Source organism: Anser brachyrhynchus (assembly GCF_964034855.1).
Source record: "Anser brachyrhynchus genome assembly, chromosome: 8".
In the NCBI taxonomy this organism is placed as follows: domain Eukaryota; kingdom Metazoa; phylum Chordata; class Aves; order Anseriformes; family Anatidae; genus Anser; species Anser brachyrhynchus.
Window position 1 is genome coordinate 25,227,983 of NC_137702.1, and position 22,909 is coordinate 25,250,891.

A 22,909-nucleotide genomic window follows, 5' to 3' on the forward strand; every position below is an offset into this window, starting at 1 on the left:
CCCAACTTTCCGTACCTCCTGTGATGTACCAACTAGATAATCACTGATTGCTGTCTTCAGCAAATCAGAGATCTATGTTACCTGACATATTTAATCACAGATTAAGATGTCTTTTCTCTAAATCTAATGACCTGATACTTAAACTCCAGCTTTTGACAAAATTCTCCTTGTGTTTGTTATACCCTTGTTGTGTAACCATAAATGACACAGCATTACACAGCTTAATCTTTAGACTATGATTCAATCATTTCTCAACTTGGCTGTTTTAAACAGAACAGTCAAACAGACTGTGAACTCCTACCAACTTGTCTGTCTTTCCTTCCTTCTTACAGCAGGGTGTTATTCTATTATTACTTCTGTGTTTGTTTGTTTTTTTTTCTGTTTTCCAGATCCTATATTCTTCTAACTATTGTATTTGTTCTCTGCGAAGAAAGTCCACCGAGGTCTAAGGAAGTTATCAGTGCATATAAACTATAAAATCTAGTATAATCTGTTCCTAAAAAGTGAAAATGAATCTTAAAAAAAAAAAAAAAAGAAAGAAAAAGTATTGGATGTGGAAATGGCATCTTTCCTGCTTTATCATCTCTTTCCCAGCTATATACCGTTCATATATCCTACCCATAACTGCATCTAAAGGAGAGATGTTTTCAGCTTTTAAATTAATACAAAAGTATAAGCATAATTTGTTGTTGTTGTTTTAAAATATATACAGCAGTTAAATTACTTCTGACTTATGCCACTGTATCTAAGACTAGAATGCAACCTGCAGCTTTCCCAGCAACTCTGATTTGACATCTCTGCATAGGTTATCTCACAGTTTTTGAGTAGACCATATGGTCTTTGTCATGGTTTGTCAGAGTGCTGTGGCGCTAATCTACCTTATGTTACTACAGCTAAATGTAAATTAATTTCTGGGTATTAATCTAGACCTTAAGGACATTCCAAAGATAAATTATACAGGTGGTGTGAATCCGTAAAGTAGCTGCATGTAACATACAAAAAACCCTAATGTTTTGTTTATGTACCTATCAATTATTCTGCTTATTAGAGCAAACTTAATTGTATCAGAATATCATTTCTTTGCAGAATAATATGGTATTGGATCTAATAAATTACCTGGAACAGGGTACTGTAAGTCTATTCAATTCTGCTCTTCTACCAGCAGAGGGAGTAACAGTGGTAAGTACCGTTGTAGTCACAATTATATGACATGGCACTGCTATAAGATAAAAGTTCATACATTTTACCAGGAACGAGTATGGTTATCCAAGCCCTAAATCATATGATTTAGATTCATTTCAGAGTAAGTCATGTTATTAGATTTCTAACAACTGATATTTTGGGAGGTTTCTTTCAAGTCAAGGTGAAGGTCCTACTTTTTTATACTTTTATGGAATATTTCACAACATGTTATTGTAATCCCAAAGTGAAGAAAAGATGTTTTGGGGCCTAAACTCAAGTACCTTTTCCTACTGTGGGAAAAAAAAGGACAAAATAGTAGGGAGAAAAATACCTCTATGCTCTCCTAAGATCTGGAAATGAACTGTCTAGAACAGTGCATTAGCAAATATTTTTACTGCTTGAGCTGTGCCATGCACCATAGGTACTGGAGAAGCCATCAAACTTAATCAGCAATCAAGATGTATACTGAATACACGGAGAGCAATTACATTATAGTATTATAATAATAAATTAAGGTCATTTGATTACAATAAATTTGAATAATTTAATACCATTATAAACCAATATCACATACCTTTTGAAACATTCATTACAATAGATTGTTTATGCTCTGTAAAAGCCTATCATACAGTATGAATATTAACAGTCTCTATTTCCCAGACAGCTAGACAGCAATTAGAACTGATGATTTTGAATGTAATATTGAAATAATGTCCTTAATTGCAGTGAGGTTTTTATTGCAGTGAAGATACAGAAAACATTTAAACTTGCAATTATGAATTACAGAAATGTATAGCATACAAGACAATTTATCTGTAAGTTAATATTTTTAACAAAATTGAATTGAATATGTTTTGGAGTAGCAGCATTTTTTCAGCCTCTGTTGGTCTGCTTTAAAAATAAATAGAAGCGTTGTGTTTGGCTCTAAGACAAAAACAAGGAAAAATGAACAGTGATAGTATGTTTAGTGACTTTGAGGTTTATATTCAGTTGAGGTCTTTGATAGAATTTTTGTATTTCTAAGGTTCTTACTGTGTTTGGGCCCAAGGCCATCATTCTGGGGGAAAAAAAAAAGGAGGGGGGGGGGAATGGTACAATTTGTTTCCTTGAATTGTTTTGGATACAAGCTGCTTTGGACAGAGATTGTCTTTATGCAGTACAGAGTGGCCCAACGTATGTTGGTATAGTCTAATAAAAATGAAGTAAGTTTTTTTTTCAAATTTCCTCAAACTTTAGGACTGCACTTATTGTAGCATACAGTTTCAGAAGGTTCCTGACAGAGTCAGGACAGTTGATACTGAATAATTTTTATGTTGTCTATTCAAGAAGTTCTGGTGATATGTGGAAAATGGTATATATTTCCTTCATTAAGCACTCCAGACAGTTCAACAGGATACTTAGTTCCTTGATTTCTTGGTCACCCTTACTGGCTTTATAACTGCAGATGTTATAATGGTAAAAGAGTTGTCATTTGTTATCCAAGGAACATATAAACATTTCATTTGGGTTCTACTCTATCTAAAGTTAGAGGAGAAAATAACTCTATTTTAGAACCTAGGCAGACATACTGATCTTGGGCATTTGGGTTATTTGTAAGATTTGCTAGATATGGCTCAACAAGGCATAACATCAGAAGAATACATTATCTGTATGCATTTCATTACTGGCATTGACTTATAGAAACCAGCAAAACAAAGGTATGTTCCAGGTATGAATCTTAGCTACTTTTGACAGCTGAATGATATGCAGTGTGGAATATCAGGACCAGTGTCATAAGCAGTGGTCCCACCATACATAACCCAATAAATATGAAAGTGAACAGAGCTGATGTTTATGAAATCCTTAGAGAATTTTGGAACCTGAGAAAAGATGAAAGGAATATTACTTCCAAATATATGATGTCTCTAAATGAATCTGTTATACAAAAAGAAAACTAGAAAGATGCATGTCTCACTGTCCTAGCAATTGCATTGGCTTTAGTTTGTCAGTGTAGTAATCCATCTTTACAATAAGAAGTATTTCCCAGATACTTGAGTTCTTGTTCTTAACTATTACAAGTGTTTAAATTGACTTTGGAACTTTAATAGTGCAATAACTAGGACTCAAAAAAAGTTGATATGACCAGTGTTAAGATCTGGAATGCTTTTCCTGTCCTTTCTGGCTTCTAAGGAACTATATCACTAGCTCTGAGGGACAGAAAATAACCACTTAAAGCAGAGACTTTTTGAATTTTGTTTTAAAAAGCAGATGGTACTTAAGAGGAGATTCTAGTGTGTTAATGTGACTTCAGCATTTAGAAAGGTAAAAATAGTAAATATAATATCTCAAGGTAATATTAGGTTTATAGTATCATTTGTAAGAGAGGAAGGATGTAAGTGCATCAAAGAGTAAAGAAAGGTTCCCTCAGAACAGGGAAATACAGTGATAAGGAAGATTAGTTACAATAAGATGGTTAGAAAGATGCTCAGCCTTGTTATGTTGCCATTTTCACTATAATGGTTTGCCAGTTTCACCTCCCTTTTCCATACTAGATTATTCTGTAAGGACAGCTCTTTGGGAGCAACATGGGTTGACGTAACTGTGCAAGGGAAAGTGATCCAGGAGTTGAGATTGATAGGGAGGCAGAGGCAGGGCAGTGCTCTCACTGACAAAGATGAAGTCCCACAGTTCCTGAGTAAGGCAAACAGCAAACCTGGCAAGGGTGTCGCAAGACTTCAGTGATCACTAGGCAGTCTCTGGTGACGAGGCAGCTTTGAGGTTAAGCCTGAAAGTAGTCTGTGGGTCAGGATCAGTGAGGTATGTCGTACAGGATCCCATGTAGCCAAACCTTCAGAATGTGGAAGATTCCCTGACACTAGATCATATGAAGTTAAGATAAGTATCTGCCATGTTTATGTTTGGTCACTATATAACAATAATAATATATATTTTTTTTCGTGTTCTTCAGGAGTTCATCTACAAGTGCAGGAAAAATAATATTTTTATTAAGAAGTTCACAATGTTGTTAGCCAGCCAACCTCCTAATTCTTTTGTAGCTGACTGCCTAACAAATCTTACACATGTACAAAACATACATGCATACAAATGTGCAAGTATGTACAAGTTTTTAAACATATAAAAAATAGAGCAGATGGATTTGAGGACAACTTCGCTTTCCCAGGTTAGAGGTTTTGGACCTGTTTGTTCCCCTGAGTGATTCCATTACCTTTGCCACCATTTCTTTTTGTTTGTTTAATTTGTCATTGTTTTCATTTTACTAACAATATTTTTTCTATGATAAATGTTGTTGCTATAACAGTCTCCACTGATGTTTACAATGGAAATGTACAGTAGGAACACGATTCCCATTCCCTTTTGAATTATTTAGCTTTTAATTCTTTATAAAAAATAAAAAAATCTTTTCACAGTAGTAATTGTGTACAACTCTATTACTTTGTGTAAGCACATTAAAACACAGTTCTAATATAATTACACTTTAATTTTAATTAGAAGCAAGATGAAGAGTACATCTGATAGACAACATTGGAAAAGGGTGAGAAATAAAAGAATGAATGATGTCCTTGGCAGCAAAAAGCAATTGCCTGTGCTGGATTATTATTTTTTTTTTTAACTTTTTTACTAAGAAAGTTTTACTTCTCAAGGAAACTTAAGGATATTGTGTGCTGATCGACTTAATAAATGTAAGGTGATTTGGACAGATCCAGTAATAGAAGCAGTTACTTAAATGAAGAAATCACATTTAATTTATCATCTGATCTTATGGGAATTTTGAGATTTTTGTCAATGCTGGTCTGAGAGCACAATAGGAGTAGTGTCTGAGTAACACCTACTTTGTAGTGGAAACTGTCGGCACTGTCACCTGTCACTTACTATAATAAGTGTAGCAGAGAATCTTCCCAAAACCTGAGGGCACTTGAGTATTTTTTGTATTATCTGCTATTATTTGATAAAAGTCAGAAGTGACTTGCCACTTTCAAATTCTTTTGCTCAACAAGACATGGTGAATGACATATATTTGTGCATCAGACTTGCTTCTAGATTGTATATATTTATCACAATATATATCTGTTAGGTCACTAACAGGCCTTAGTTTGGGTGCCATTTACAAATATTGAAATTTAAATTAGTATTTTGTTTGTTTATTTTTGCTTTAGAGAGCATTTCTTTGTGCTAGATACAAGCCCTAAATACCTAACAACTGAAGAACAACATACACAAACAGCAAAAAAGATCTGGGGCTAGGAATACACAGCAAGTAACAGAGACTATCTTTGCAGCCTAGAGTACAAGTAAATAAATAACCAGACTGAAAATCATTTGCCCAATATCACATAGCTATTAAATAAAAATGAAGAGATGAGCTGAGGAATTCTGTAGCTGTTTCATTTACTCTTCAATACGTAATATTTGGTCATTAAATGTGACTTGAATATTTTTGGTATTATCAGCCAAGTCTTCAAACAATTTTTTTTTTTAAATGCTGGAGAGGCTTTTGGTACAACCCAGTGTACCTCTTTAGCCCTACTACTAAAGGAACATAAGCTAGATACGAAAACGAAGAGAACTGAAACTGAGTTCAGTATTGTGCCCTGAATATGGGTCTGTTCTGGAGTCGGTCAGTCACAGCTTTAACAAAGAACAATATTTGGGATCTTGATACTTTTATTTTTTTAATCACTTTAAGACTGTGCTGTCTTCAGCATATTTTAGGATAAAACAGAATGGGTATATTTATTAATAACATCTCTGTTTTATGGGTTAGGAATTGAAATCCTGGAAATTCTGATGTTTTCAGTTCAGAGTAAAAAAATCTCTCCCAAATATTCTTGAATACCTGTGCACACCTCTCTTATTTATTTACTTAGTTTAAGGAATCTGCTCAGTGTTTTAAAATATACTCTGACAGTGTTCTTCAATTAAAATGTCAGTCAGAATATATTATTCTCATATTCTGATCTTCTGAGTAATGTTGGTCATTACATTTCACTTACTGATCCCAACATGTGATCTAAAAGGTAGTGGCTGAAGTAGTAGATATATTGTTTTAAAAGGGGCAGCTACCCCAGAAAAGGAATTAACCTGATAACTCCTGATGCAAGAGGCTCATGTGTTAATTTTAGCTGTTGTGGTCTGTATAAAGGTCCTTTCCTTGCCTTACCTTAACTTACCTTACCCTCTGGTGACATATTTATGCAAATATAACTGAATTGAATGAGGACTCAATTTCACTTTACAATAGGAGTCATAGAAAATGGTAATAAAAGGGACATATTGTGCTCAGTTATTTTGCAATACATCTCAGAGTTCTCACACAAAAATAATGAAGATGTTCTGAAAAAGGCAATTTCTTTGAAAACTAGTTTGGTAAAACAAGATGTCCTCAAGCACAAATAGTTAAATACAATTAAATCTGAATGCAATTTCATTAACACTTGTCAGATAGGGAAAGGAAAAAAAAAATCTTCATTTGCAGGAAGTACTAAAATATACAGACAATGAGACAATTCCAGTAAATTAGGATCTCAGTTAATCTGCTGACAAGTCATCTCTTCAGTAACCGTTGAAACTGAAAGCATTGACAGCCTATTATTGAAATCTCCATAGGATGTTAATGTAGAGTTGAGGGATTTTCTGTTGCTGAATGACTTCCTGGGGTCAGAAGAAAATGTCTGCTGCCATACTGTAATTTTTCAGGGAAGTATTCTTTATCATTAAATTATAAGTATACAGGAAGAAGCCCTCTGGTAGAAGAGTTTAAATTATAAAAGGTTATGTTAACATTAGCCTGAGATCTGAGTTTCTGAGCAGTGGGATAATAGAAATCTATAAAGTTTTACCTTATAACAGTTAAATCTGATTCTATGATTACTACTAGGAATAGTGACCTTTTTAAACATATATGTGCGAGATAAATACACGATAACAAATGCTGGGATTGTACAAAATGGGCCTCTAGGCAAAGGAGAGCTCAGTAGTGTGAAATCCAAGAATATTTTTCACAGCTACTTCATTTATTGTTACCTTTTTTATTATTTTACCAGTTTGCAGCCAAAGTTACTGTTCTAGATATTGTGTAACAGGGAAAAAAAAAAAAAAAAAACTATCACTGTTTGACACTGTGATATTGATAACTATCATTGCTACCTTTTCCACTTTCATGTTCATCCGTTTCTTTGTTTTGTTGCTATATATCTTTTGGATTGCAACCCTGACAGTAAACCACAATGTAGGAGCTGTGTCCTTAACTGAAATTCATTTGATTGAGAGGATAAATAGATCGTAGTATCAAAATTCCCATTTTATGCTACTTAGGAGAGAATTTCTAATTAAAACTATTATTCTCAGAACACTCTTGATTTTTCCCATCTTAGAAAAATGTGAAATGTTTTTGATGTGTAGAGAAAGCAGAATTTAACAGTATATGATACTCTAGCAATACAAGACAGTTATGTGCTGCATAAAACTTAGATGCTTGCAAATTTAATCTAACTAGCCTCCAATTTCCCTGTTAGATTGTTTGCTTTCCAATTAAGTGTATCTGTATACTGGTAATGAGGTAAAAGTAAAATTTCTGGATATAGATTATTTTCAGTTTAATATCCAAAAATTTGGGACCCTCAGCTGAAGTTCTTGTATGCTGCTTTAAGTTCAGTGGCCATTCTGACATGATTTTAGTAGTTTACATTAACATACATGATCATACTCTGGCTCCTTTGAGCTCTATATGTTATCCCTTATGTTACACTGAGAAAAAAGACTCTTGCCTTCAATGTATTCTGGCCTTTATATGTGATGTGAAATTAATGTATTTTATATAAAACTTAACGCATGGAAATTACTTAAAGTACAAAATCCTAAAAAATTACAAATAATGTGTTTGAATGATTGACCAGTGAAAGTTATTGCATTGTAGATGGTTGAACAAACAATATTTTATCTCTGAGATTAATAACTTTCCCTTCAGAGAAAAAAATTTAGTTCAGAAGCACTGGTTTTAATTAAAGATTGTTGCAGTCAAAACAACGATCAACTGTGTTCAGATTTCTCTTAACCATACGTCTACTTAAGAAAAAAAGCAAAATAAACATAGTTACAAGCAGGATCGATTCCTTTTTTCTTTTTTTTTTTTTCACACGTACCAAATGTATTAAATGCCTAGGAAGATACATTGTGGATTAGAAAAGATAAAGAAAACAACAACACCACTAAATTAAAATTTTAAAATTATGATTAAATAATGCCTAGCATTAAAGTTTAAACCAAAATTTGTGTACCGACATTACAGGATGATCAGGTTTGAGAGACTCTAAAACACATTGATACAGCTATTTTTTTCTCTTCTGAAGTTAACCAACTGGAAAGTAATCTCCTCAAGAGATCAATACTTCCCCTCAGTGTGCTGATTGAGTTAGCCTTCCAAACATAGGCAGAAGAAAATAAAAGCAACAGACAGCTAGCAAATCCAACTAAGCCATAAATGAGTCAACATGTCCATTAAGATGCAGTGACTTTCCATCCATTTACATTTAGAAGTAAGCACACATTGCAAATGGGAATTTTTTCAACAGGTGACATTATCCACCACACTAACATACAGAACGCTATTCTTGTATGCTATTTCCTGAGACTGCTGCCATGAAACAAATTTAACTGTCTTGGATGCTGTACGACCGAACTAGCATCTTACCAACATACAATTGCTAAAACGTACAATTTTGTGTCTGAACTTTGAATTGTATATTTTTATCTGCTTCAGCCCTCCTCTGCATTTACAGAGGCTGTCAAACTCATAAATGGGCATTTCATCAGGATGTTTTCCTGTGTTTCCTAAACACTTGGAATATGTTAACGTAGTTAGGCATCTTATTGCCAATTCATGTTATAACAATAATATACCAATTACTATCCCAACAATACCAAATCATCAGTAAAAAAAGATAGTATATCTCTATACTATAGATAGTATATCTATATGCTCCTTCAAAAGGTAGTATATCCTTATTTCTGTATGTAGACTTGTTTATCCAAGTCTCTTGCAACTGCTTTTATCTCATGGTTCTAAAATTATATTAAGGAAAAAATATAGTGATCTAACTCCACAGAAATTATGCCACAATATTATCTTTCTAGAAAAAAAATAGTGGCTTTGATAATCAATGGTTCTTTCCTGTTAATATGCACATATAGCAAGGCCTTACATTTACAGTGGCACAGGGGGCATTCCATCTTGTCTGAAGGTAAAGGTTGGACTAGATGATCTTAGAGGTCTTTTCCAACCTGAATGATTCTATGATTCTAATTAGTACCCTCTATACAGTTGTCACATGGGGTCCAAAACCCCAAAAGCCATATTCATCCAATATTTGATATCAACAAATAGATGTATCACTCTCAGAAGGGCTGATAAGTAAAGGAAAAAAACTCTTACAAAAATAGTTCTGAGCCTCATCTCTTTACACAATGTAGGTATTGCTAGTGTTTCTATAGTGCTCATACAAATAATTAGAAGAAGAACTGTTTGGTTGTCTTCAGGTATTACAGCCCTGAATCATTCTGAAGTATAAACAGAGGCCAGGGATCTGTCACCTGTCCTGACACAGCAGACACAGCATTCACAAACCTAGCATCAGTCCTAATGCCTGTTGTAGGAGCTGAGTCTTGTCACATAACCTGAAGCAGGACAAGTTCCCTTCCTTTTTAATGAAAGCGGGTTATCCTGCCTGGATGGATAGTGATGAAATGCTATGCTTCATGAACTAACCAATGAAGTGATTACAAGTGGCTTAATTTGAATGGTGAATTACTTTATTTCCTAAGAAAACAAGTAATAAATTGGCTGTCTATATATGCTCAACTACCACCCAAAATCCAGAAAAAGGTCTTGTTAATGACTTCCTCACCTCCTCAATATTTGCATTTAGCGAAGCAATGAAGTACAAGTTGAGTTGAAATGAGTAGCATTTACCCAAGTTACATATGCTTCCCTGGACAGTCTGGTGTGAAGGAGAGAAAAGAATATGGCACAGGAAGAGGCACATGTTTGAACTGACCTATGTACATGAGTGATGTAATAATTTCCCACTAAAATAACATCAGAAATAATACTATCTAATAATCATTGCTAACATGCTACTAAAAAAAAATAAATACACAATTCTCATATTTGCCTTAGAGCTCACTATATTCTATCTATATTTTGAAATTGATTGTAGGATATTATTTGCTTGTCGGGGATTTAATGGTTTATGTATAAATAATATTTCTTCCAATAGTACAGTACTTCATTTATTAGGTGAAAGAAAGATAGAACAAACAAATAACTAGTCTTAACTAGTTAAGAACTAACAACTGTGCTGTAACATTAAGAGAATCAAATCTCCTGGATACAAGTTTTAATTAAATAGGCCAAACATGAAAAGCAAAACAGAGTGAAAAATTATCACCTCTTCTTTGAAAGACAAATATGATTTTAACTGTATGCCTTGTTTGAAATCACTCGGACCTGTATCATACTTCTACCAAAAAAGAGGTTATGATAACTTTGCATTTTTTACCAGCTTTGCTGTGAATAGGAACAGTATTGCTGCCCATAAGCTATTATCAGATAATTAGTCTGCTTGGTGCATACAAAATTTTGAATGAGAAAAGCAGTATGTCTTTTAAATGGGAAACAATGTAATGCTCACTTTACTGCAGTCTGGATTATCCATTACAGAATGTCCTGTAGTGCAAGACTGTCAATCAGTACTTAAATGGGGACACGAATTAGATCAGAATAGCTGCTCATTTTTGGTGGTTCTAAATGTTTTATCTTTAGATAAATTATTCATGTTTGATTGTGGTCATCCTCTCTTTGGTTCTAAAGGTTGAATATTATCTAACAATTAACCTTCTTAGTTTTCCTCATTGATCATTGCATAGTGTTTTGTATTCCACCACCTCATTTTTACCTTTTCTTGAATGACGTGTAGACATATCAGGGCAGGTCATTGTAAATAATCATTGCACAGTAAATGGTTTACATTCGACAATGTATTTTGATATCTTACAGAATCGCTGTCATCTCACCAAGTAGTGTGAGAGAAAACCTCTTTTCTACAAAGTACACCTTAATTGATGTATTTTCTTTGATTTCTGCTCTTACTGTGCCTGGCAAACCCTTCCAAAGATATATTTTTGAGCTTCCCAGTTAAGAAGGGAAAAAATATTGTGATATAACTGTACTCACAAAATTTTGCGATTATATTTGGTTCTGTGGATCAGGTATGTAGTATCCTTAACTGGTCTACTGGCCAAAACCACCATGAGTTTTTGCAGTGCAGGCAAACATACTTTGAATAAACTAAAAACATAGCCTCATGATAATAGGGAAAGAATATAAACTGATCCTACATTTAAAAAATAACTTGATTTGATATTCTGTTAACTAGACATGCATCAATTAAATGGAATTTTATTTACTATCATTTAACTAAGAAAAAAAAAAACCACACTTCCTACTTAATTGATATATTGGTGTAAAGTATTCTTGCTGGGTATCTTGCAGATTAGAATCAAGAACACACTTCTGTTGCTTAGAAAAATATAACACAGTACTTTGTTTTTATAGTCCTTTTCTACTGAGGTTATTTCTACCAGCTATCTCACTATGTGTACATACAGTAGAAGGTGCAGGCATTACTTACAAGCAATACACACTATGTACAACTAGCATTTTGCATGTCCAGTCAGATGGGAACAGTATCATTTTCTTCCAGGTAGAGCAAATTAAATAAGTGCATAATTCCCTTAACCCAGTTTCACTATGAGTTAATTTTGTCTTCTCTGGAACTGAATAAGGAAATACATCAAATATGTTGCACTGAGTTAGAAGATGGGTTGATTAATTAATTGGCTATGTGCATGACTTTAGTATTTCTTGGCTGTACAATACAGTGAGTGAATTCTGTGCCTTTTCATACAACTGTGCTCCAAAAGCTTACCTTTAATTTTCTTCTAGCCCATTTGGATGTGGAAGAAATGTTTCCAGGCTGGGTGGCTATCATTTTTTTCAGTAATTCTGTAATACATTTTAGAGAATATCTGTATGGATAGATACAGCCTTGAGCTCATTTTGCAAGACATGGTGCTGTGCTAATGGTGCTTTAGCACAATGATGCTTTAGCACAATGGTGCACTACTCCGACTGCACTGTTTCTGATGTAGGAGTATAGATCAGTAAAGTACACTTCGATTCATGTCCACATGCAAAACATGATCGCAGAAATTTATTCAGTCGAAAACCACTAGTTTAGGACCAGGACTGACTAGAAAATGAGACCTCTTTTCAAGGAAAACATCAGTGTTTTAATACTTACTTTTGTTAGAACAGAAAGTGAGTCTTTGACGGTTTTAGGGATAAAGCACACAGAACACTTCAGAGTACTGTTTAGAAGACAGGAAAATTGTGGATTTGGTTTGTGCTCAAGCTGATTCAATACAGTACCTTAAATCTGGAGCTCAGGTGCTCCAGATATGCTTTGATATGCTAAGAAATTTTGTTTACAACAAAGTGATTTATTCCAACTGAACAGAAAGGATTAGGTGACCACATCTAGTGAGTCCAAGAACTGAAAGGATTTTAAGTTATCTATCACTTTTACCCCAAGAGCAAATTGTCTCTTTGGCTAGTTTAAAGTTGAGAACAACGTATGTTCCTCCATCAGTCCTCAGCTCACTGCAGAAGTCTGACCTATGTTTAAGCCCATAACAGCAAGATGCCCTTTTTTGCTGAAGTTATTGTCACACAGAGGAATAAAATGACTGTTCTTATGAGGCAGCTTACTTTTAACATCTGAAAGCTTCTCTTTCTCTCTTTTGCCTTTTATTACTATTTTCTGTAGTTTTAAAGGGCAAAATCTGAGAGTTTTGCATTTAGATTTCAGCCTGTTGCAAGTGCTTGTGTGATGATGCACATGAATCATATTTGTTTATTCTGTATTGTAGCATACATCTTCCACTTCCAAGTGCCCCCAAATCACATTAGTTGTTTAATGAAGTTGACATGAAACCTAGTTTACAAATAGTAGTAGCGTTAAGAATTTTCAGAATTAAGACATGGAGCAATTTTGTTTTATTGAAGTGCATGCTACCTAGTGCTTACTGGATGAAGTAGGCCTAATCAAGCTTGGTTCATTGCCAGTATGTACTGAATTGGAGAACAGGAGGATTTCAAGTCTACATGTGGAATGAGTTACTTTAGCTCTCGTTACTCTTTTGAAGTTCCCTAAAGAAAGTAAAGCACAGCAGCTGAGAGTCTTTCCTAATTTTAATGCAATGTTCAGATCTGTAGTGTTAAAGTTTTCTTAAATCTAAGGGACTGGTTAAAATCCATAACAGTGTCATCCCACAAATAATTCAACTAGGGGCTGACAGTTCAGTCTCCAAGGAGAAAAAACTTGTTGAGTGCTCTGTGGTTTGAGGTGATCAGAGCATTGTGATCTGTTAGACAAGTGATGATCTGAGAGAATGCGAAGGAAGCTCTTGTGAAATTAGGAAAAGGTTACGGATGGAGAAACTGATAGGAAAATTTTGAGAAAGGAATTAGATAGGTGACTGATATGTTTCCGCTGTGGAGGCCAATGGAGACTCAGTAGACTTGAATGTACACTTGTAAAAGCTATACTTTATTTTGTTATATGAATCTGTTCTTATCTTGATGTTTCTGATCTGGGAAAAAGGACCCACAGCTATCTCCATTAGATTAACAGAAGTGAAATGTAGCCTCGGGGAATGAAGGAATGGCTTGACTCTCAAAGGTAAAAAGTACTGTGCTAGAGAGAAGAAATGACCTTGCATTAGAGAAGTATATATATGTTTTTATTGTGCATTAATAAAATATTTATTGACTGGGAAGAAGTAAGTTGCTAGATTATACTGAACAAGTAAGTTACCATGCTTGAAAAAGGGATACTCTTTAGTGGAAAGTCAGTTCATAAATATCTAATCTAATATCAGAAAGATGCACAGCACTTTCGTGTAGGTCAAGAAACCAAATGAAATTTGGATTCAGTGGAATAGATTCAAACCTGTGTTTTTAGTTTGCAGGAAAGGCATACTTGAACAAATACATCTGAAAGCAAAAGCAATCAACCGACCAAACAAAAACAGGCAAATATTCACTTGGAACAGTCCTGCATTTAGATCAAACAAAGAGGATGATATTTTTGCCTAGCAATTCTATAAGCAGATTGCATGTTGTTTTATGGATAATGTTGCTGCCAGAAACACCAAACTCTATGCTACGTTTCCAAAAGTGCTAATTGACTACGAGTATGATATTCTTCCTGGGATGGAGTGCTAACTTCTGTTACTTGTACCTCAGGGAGGTTTGTCAAAAAGTCTTCTCGACACAACCACCTGCTAGTAGTCTGTTTGGAACACTCAAAGTGTCACCTACTTTCAGTCAAGTCCAGCTTGATGAGGATAAACAAAATGCATGGCATGAACAGTAAGGTATTGTCAGACTAACATTAAAACTGCAGTGTATTAGCTTTTGCATAGAAATCTTGATGTGATTTATTTTCAAACAATGGATTTGTTTCCCCAAGGAAACTGTATATCCAAAATGTCTTTCATGGATCTTTGCGCAGAAGTTGAAGTCAGATTAAATGCTGTAAAAGCAACCAGCACATTTGCAATTATTTCAGACAAAAGACATTTGGAGAGCCTGCTAAAATACAACTTTTAGTCCTTTGGGATATAACTTGCTTAGAAGCAAAACATTCTCTTGAAGGTAAATAGGAAGAGGCATTGATTCCACTAACCAGAACGCTTCTAAATTTATTGATAATGATTTCCTAAAATCACTGTAACTCTACTATGAATTAAAAATGTCCCAATTGGAAAGTTTGGTGCTGAAGTATTACAGTTACAGTGCTTAGAAAACTTACTAGATTAACTTTTAGTTAAGCTATTTTATATCAAACTACTTTATATCAAAGACAAATGCAGCATTAATGTAAAGAATTTGTGCTGAACATGAAAATAACACTTAAATAAAGATGTGCCATATGGTTTGGCAGAAGCTGGAATATTCTGAAACATGGGGGCCTTCTGCTTGCAGCTTTAGGACTTGAAAACTATTATAGTATGGAAGCAAAAAAAAAAGCTTAAATCTTCAAAGAATGTAGATACTGTTAAATGGGTATATTTTGTTTTAATTGATTGTTCAATCCAATACAAAGTAATTATACACAAAAGTAATTATTCAAAATAAAGGAGCAAGTGGATGGGCTATTGTTGATTATTTATTGCTGACCATGCTGGTAAACTTATAGTATAAATGCAAGTATAAAATCTAAAAATTGTAGACACAGTTTGATCTTCTTGGTTATAATCAGTTGTGGGAGAATCAGTAGAAACAAGGAAAGGGAAATATGTTCCTATAAATGTTGTCTTTGAGACAGTTCCTTTCACTGGCTTCTATACTTCTGCACTTGTTTTTGGCTGAGACGGTTAATTTTCTTCATAGTGGCTGGTATGTTACCATGTTTTGGGTTTAGGAGAAAAATAATGCTGATAACACACTGATATTTTAGTTGTTGCTGAGCAGTGCTTACACTGAGTCAAGGACTTTTCAGCTTCTCATGCTGCCCTGCCAGTGAGGATTCTGGGGGTGCACAAGGAGCTGGGAAGGGACAGAACCAGGACAGATGACCCAAAGTGGCCAAAGGGATGTCCCATACCACTTGGTGTCCTGCTGAAGAATAAAACTGGGGGGGAATTCGCTGGTGGTGGTGGGCAGTTGCTGCTCAGGAGCATTGGTCAGCAAGTGGTGAGCAATTGCATTGTGCATCACTTGACCTGTTTTATGGATTTTCTATTGTTATGAGCTGTGAGGAGATGCAGAAGCAAGTGATGTGAATAACAGTATTTAATTGCTGGCAAGTAATACAGATAACCTGTGATGGCGTGTGAGGGCCCCCAGAATAAAAGTGATAACAGTTGTCAAAAATCAAATAACTTTTAAAAATACAGAATTCTGTTAAACTGTTAAATAACTTTTTTTTTTTTTTTTTTTAACTTGTGCACAGCTATGCATTTGCAGGTCTTAGCTGGAGTCTGCAGAGACAGACAAAAGTGCCAACATACAAAACAACAACAATAATAATAATAATAAACAACTGTTATTTCTGAACTGCCTGAAATTTGGAAGAACTGTAAGTCTTGAGAGACTGACTTGTCTCAGAAGGTATGGCAACTCAGATAAGCATCAAATCACCATCAGACATTTTGCTGCTTGCTTATCTTTGGTTTCAAACTTTTTTTTTTTTTTTTAGGCTTATCTGTCACAACAAAAAGAAAAAGGAGGCAAGGCACTATTATGGTCAAAATGTCATAAACCCATCAATAATAAGAGGTTTTTCAGTACTCTTTGACATTTCTTGGTAACTGCACCCTGAGGCTAACAACTCACAGTACAGACACATTTGGTCTATGTTAATTAACAAAAGCAGCTATCAAGGTAAGATTTAAATTAACTTGAGGTGAACTGTTGGTCCATTTGGTTTTCTTCCTTGGTTTTGATTGATTCTTGTTTTCAGGGTCATTAAACATATTTAGTAATAGTTTTCTGAGTAGTAAACAATTATTTTGAAGTGGTCCTACACTGAACTTTCTTCCTGACATCTCTGCTTGGACATTCTGTAGTAAAGGAATCTGACCAAAGTAACACTTTGTCAGAAAGAAGTGCTGCAAGAACTTTGTCACTTCTGTACCCTGAGGTACAAGTAACAGAACTGAACTCTTACAAATCCAGAACAACAGTCAAGAGGGCAGTTAAATCCCCACCAACCAAAACTTTAATCTTTTTTCCAAAGAATATGGTGCTATATCTAATCTTCATTAATTTTATAATTTCTGCAATTCTTTTCTGTGGTCTTCTATATTTCTAAAATTTCAAGCGATTTGGTTGATTTTATTCCTAGAAGACGATGAAACAAGAATTCAAAGGATATTTTAGTAATAAGGAACAAAACTTAAGTTTTTTGAAGATCTTAAATATAATTGTATAGTAATTTTCTAAATGTATTATACAATATTTTTTTTTCTATGCAAAATAATTATATTTATTCCACTTAGTCTAAATAAAACCTTTTCATCCTTGAAAGCAGGCAGGAAGGTGTAACATATGTATTTATATATAAGTGTCTAAATGAAGAATTCATCGGTAGGTAACAATAGTGCTGTATGGAATATAAATTCAATGTTATTTATAGAAATAAGCATATTATATATTAAAAATATGCAGTTTTGCTAATCTCTATCACAATGACAAACTGCAGTAATATATTTGTAATTGCTTACAATATCAGATGAGTGCAGCAAACAGACAATGTACAAACTCCAGTATTAGCATTAATCTCTCCCTCTTGACCTGTAAAAAAAAAGAGGAAAACATGTCTAGATGTCAATTTTAAACAACAAAATAAGAACGTTCAGAGTTTTAATTCCTACACTTTTTATTCTCCATATAGTTATTTATATATTACTAACATGTCAGTCTTTCATCTTCTCTTGAGAAAAATAAATAGATCAAAATGCTTCAGTCTTACAGACTTTCCAAACCTTCAACATCTGCAGTCGAACCCTTCCAATTTCTCCAACATTTTTTTTTTTTCCATTTTGGACACTGGACACTATTCCAATATCAATAATATAATGGTAAATAAAGACTTTAAATAGCTGTTTTATTCGGTAACATGCAGCAAAAGCTGCACTTTTGTTAACATGCAGCAATTTAGCACTTTCTACGGCATTGAAAATTGTGAATTCATGATTCTCAGGGCTCTTTTTGGTTTTACTTCTTCCCAGTATAGTTTCTTATTGCTTAAGAAGGTTATTCAATTTTGTTAGTTTGATAGTATGCATAATAGCTATTCAGAAAGGTAAATACTTCTTGCTTGTGCCTTATTTACCAAATAGTTTGTGCCCTGTTTGCCGAATAACAAAGATTACTTTTCATCGTCATTGTTCCACTACATTAATCTCTGTCTCAATCTTTATGTATCTGCAAATATGATCACTAATTATTTCATTTCCCCTTAGTAAGAAAGTCACTGGTCAAAGTGTTAGTTTGGCCACAGTCAAGATCCAAACTTCAGGGAACTTGTTGAAGAAACATTTAGTTAAAAGTAATTTCAAAGTCTTTAGGGATATTAAGGTACTCATGATATCCTAAAACAAAAGTTTTCTGGAGTTATATTTTGCCTCAGTTGATTTGTTGTAGGTATTCAAATGCTGTGACAAGAGACTGCTGTTCACTTGTATGACAGTGTTAAGGATAGGGCTGTCATTAAGTTCAAGTATAACAAAAAGGATTGTCAAAGACAGTGCAGCTACTCGCTATTGCAAGTTTATTTCACAACTGGATCCCTTTAAACTTAAATAGTTACATCCATTGTGGTTTCTTTCTGTCTGTGATTCTTGCAATTGAAATGTGTAGCCACTGTGTGACATAAGTTACTTACTCCTCTCTACAAAGTAATCAAAAGCTGTTCAGACTAAGTGGAATGCTTCAATGACATTGGAAAAAAGGTTAACACATGCAGACATAATGCAAAGCAGAATTAGCTGATGTAACAGTAGTTATAAAATATCTTATGAATTCAGAGTTAGTGACCACTACATTAAATCTCAATAAACATTAAATAGAATTGATCTATTTATTTGAGTTAATTTCCTCAGTATTTAATTCCTCTTGAACTGATTTCATGCGATTTCCAACATTTCATGAAAAGGATTGTAAATGCTGCATATTTATAACCTTTTAGTTAAAATATAATGGAGCTTGAGGAAAAACCTCTTCTGCATTGCAAAGACAGGCATTAGCAGTGGTAGGAGAAATAAGTATTAGGCAGATGGCTATATTCTAAGATCTGAATGATCATAACGATCCTCTAATTATTATGACAGAACTATATAATTATTCAAAAAGATTTCACCTTAACTCCATTGCCTCTAGTTTGGTTGGAGAATTACTTTTGGTTAGACACAAAATCTTCACAGAAAATGTACAAATGGTGAACAATATACCATAGCTGTGGTATCAGTGGTTGTTTTACTCTGGTTTTGTCAGGTTACTGTTAGTTTTTGTTTGTTTGTTTGTTTGTTTGTAAGTTATTTCTTTTGTGAATCCAGTTAGTTTTACCTAATAGCATTTTATGCTTGTAAAAGATCTTTTTTGGTAGATTTATTTAATCTTAGAAGCAACTTTTTCTCATTTTCTCTCTGTAGGTGCTTTCAGATCTCTACTTTGTCCTCTGAAGGTAGAAATCTACTTACCCTAGTTCCAAGTCCTGCCAGAACCTCTTTTGCCTAAGAGTTTTATTGACCCAGAAGCACTTGAAAAAAAATGTGAAAAGCGCTAGTAAAAGAGAATGGTGTCTTAAAGAGCTCTTCTACATCCTCATTTCTTTTCTTACCAAAATAACTTAAGCTACAGATAGCTGTATCTCTGCTGACATATTTAGACAAATAGAGAGCTCGAAGGTCTTCCAAGCACAGGATAAATAATTGTAGCAAGGAGAGGTAGTATAGGTGTTTTTTCTTTCCATTTCATACGCCATAGTTATTGTGGGTATGTGCACAGAATGAAGTTTTGTGTATAATACAAATGAGAGGTAGGCTGTCACAGGGAAAACTGCTCAACTTGTGGTTTAGACCAGATCAGAATAGGAGCAGCTTAGTGATTTGTTAGCAAAATGTTATTAACTGGTTATCAGTGAGCCATTCAACATAGCTACAATAGCATTTACAAAATGTTAACGAAGACCTATAATCTTCTAAAGTTTTTATAACTGTTTCTCAAATGATCCAGTCATATGCACACTACTAGTATGTGAATGCTCCACCTCTTGCAGGATACGTGGGTTGCAAGTACCTATACACTTCTGGGATGTGGTTCCCCGTATTTACATACACATCCTGTTAGAGCTGTGGGCATCCCAGCTTTATGTGTACCTTGCTGCTCCCTACAGCCTGATAATCCACAAACTGGTGAGGAAGGTGCCATGGTCACATACACATACCCAGGTGTGGGTCCCTGGTGCTGCACCATGCACTGTCTCTTCTCTAGCTGGATGTGGGCTGCTTGTGACACACAACGGAAAGGATGCTCTGCCCAGCCTAGGCAGAGGTTGTGGAGCCTGTGAGGCTATTTCTGCTGAAGCCAAGCCAGGTTTAGACAACTGCTCTGTTATCCTTTTCTCACTTCGAGGTTCCTCACAACTGTTGCAAAATAAAGTTTGCAACCACAGATTGTTTAATTGCTGAGGTAGGAATGTCTGTTCTCCTGACTGAGAGTAATTTCTATTGTAAACTATTTGTAGAATGTCAAGCTGTAAGTCATACCTGTCACCAAAAAACTTTCACAGCAGAGACAGCTGCAGTAGTCCTGTGGGTGTTTGCCTCAGAAAATTCAGCCTGACTCTGTGAAAAGTTTAAGGAAATAATAGTAACTGGACATGTCAAAGCATGACTTCTTTCCAGAAAATGACAATGAGCCAGGCTACTGGGTCTGTAACCAAGTATGGCTCCCAGAGTGTTTCTTTGTGTGTGCTGGAGGGAAGGTAAAGACAAAAGGGCTCACAAAGGTGTCAGACAGCATTAGAAACATATAGAATTAAACAAGAAAGGAAATACTTGGTTAATCATATTGTCTGTCTGAAATTACACTTAATATCACCTTGGGAAGCACTCTTCCTTCTTGTTTTGTTCCCTAGTGTATTGATAAACAAGCTACGAACTCCTGCAGTTCTTCTTTACAGTAATGACCTATATGGATTTATATAGCTTTTGGGGCTCTGCAGTCCTGTAACATTGATAATGTAGAGCTGAACCCATAGAGTTTTAATAACCATCTTATACTAAATATGTCCTGGCACCTATGTGTTCTGAAAATCGAAGGCATTCACCAAAATAGGAAGGTATAAAAATAAATTCTTTAACTTAGAAAAGAGAAAAGGAAAAGAAATCCAGAAATTTATTTTCCAAAGAACGCGTCTCAGGTCTCAGCTGTAGAATGAGAAGTAGGAGGACTCAAAGGGATGGTCCTTGGGATTCAGCTGTCTTTCAGCATAGCATCATTTACAAGATTGGAGGTTTAATTATATGATAGATGTAAGAAGTGAAATGAAACACAAGGAGAAAAGAGAAAGACAGCTGTAGTGTAAATACAATTAATTTCCAGAAGAAAAAAGTGAACATTCTAAACGTTTCAATTGTATATTGCTTAGAATGAAGGCGTAACTACTTGTGAGTAGCAAATGTTTGTCTGAGGCTGTGTTGTTGTAGCAGGTAATTACTATTAAGTTTTAACTTGTTCAATCTCATGACATTTTTGATTAGCAAGCCTCTAAAACTTTCCCAATAGAGAGAACTGTTAATACTACTGACATGTATCTTTCTCTTACTCTTTGCAGTTCTCTCAGAAGCAATCTGAAGAGATTAGAAAACATACACATGGATGCTGGAACATGTTTGGTTTGTCACTTTTGTATCCACTGTAATAACTAGAACTTGAAAAAGGTTATTAATTTTTGGGGGACTGTCATGCCTCTTTTGTCTCTGAAACAATTCATGTTAACCTGAGATGACAGAATGGTTTTAGCAGCTTCCTAAAAGCCGTCATAACTATTACATTCTCCAAAATTTGATAAATCAATGCCTTTTATTTTTGCAAGAAAACCGTCTGCCTCTGTCTATTCTTTCTTCCGTAAATCTTGAGCTGCCATTTGCCTTTCATGGCTGGTATTACAAAATTGCTTATTAAAATGGTTTCAGAAATAAATTTCTATAATAAATTCTAGAGTATAATCACTAATAATATTGGCAGGGATATGGATTTTTTGTTGTTGTTGTTGTCCATCCATGTCTTCCCTTCTAAAGTGCACTAAATTGTTGACCTTTTCTACTTCAAAAGACAAATTCTATTTTATTATGTACCTTGCATCTCAGTATCTTGTTGACTATAGTACATTATGAATTTTACAGGCTAACATAGTTCTTCCTATCAAGAACTGGCTATACCTTAATACAGTTCATTGAAATGTCTGACTGCTTTGGAATAGAGTAAAAATCTCTTGACAGATGTCCTGACAAAGCAATAATGAAAAGGTCATACTCCTTTCCTGCAGCATTTATCTTGTTTCTTTAGTGGCCGTGTACCATAAACTAGATCCAATTATATCTAATTAGAAACACCAAGTTCCACAGTAGAAGTTAAAAAGCCATTAAATGCTTGTATTAAAATTATCACACATTATATTTCAAAATTCTAAAACTGTTAAATGGCATCTCGTCAACATTACTATTCAGATCCAGTCTAAAATCTTTTTACCTTTTCTAAAGATCAAGGTCACAGAGCTCAGCAGTTCTTGTTTTATGGGGCCTTGGGGCCATTTTGAACTATTACTACTTCGAGAATTGTTGATTATGATTGAATACTGGAATAAAAGTACATCATAGACATTCTGAGCAAGTCTTCTCTGACAACATTATCAATGTATGGAATAACAAGTGCCTGATATTCAGTGACAATTATGAAAATGCTTGCTTATCAATTTTTGTCATCCTTTGATAAGCCACAAATTAATAAAGACTAAGTCTAAAAATATTCCATATTTGAGTATGTACACCAGTTATGTTTCCTTTGTTCTGACTTTGAAAAGCACAGTAAAAATAACTG

At 34.5% G+C, this 22,909-nt stretch overlaps 1 protein-coding gene across 1 annotated transcript in view; it reads left to right on the top strand.

Moving 5' to 3' along the window:
* The window catches only part of LOC308198916 (uncharacterized protein), an 802,411-nt gene that overhangs the window by 412,538 nt on the left and 366,964 nt on the right, over window positions 1–22,909 (top strand). The window contains exon 9 of the mRNA XM_080602160.1: window positions 21,645–21,705. Coding sequence (XP_080458286.1) covers window positions 21,645–21,705 — 61 coding nt within the window. The remainder of the gene's footprint in view (window positions 1–21,644; window positions 21,706–22,909) is intronic.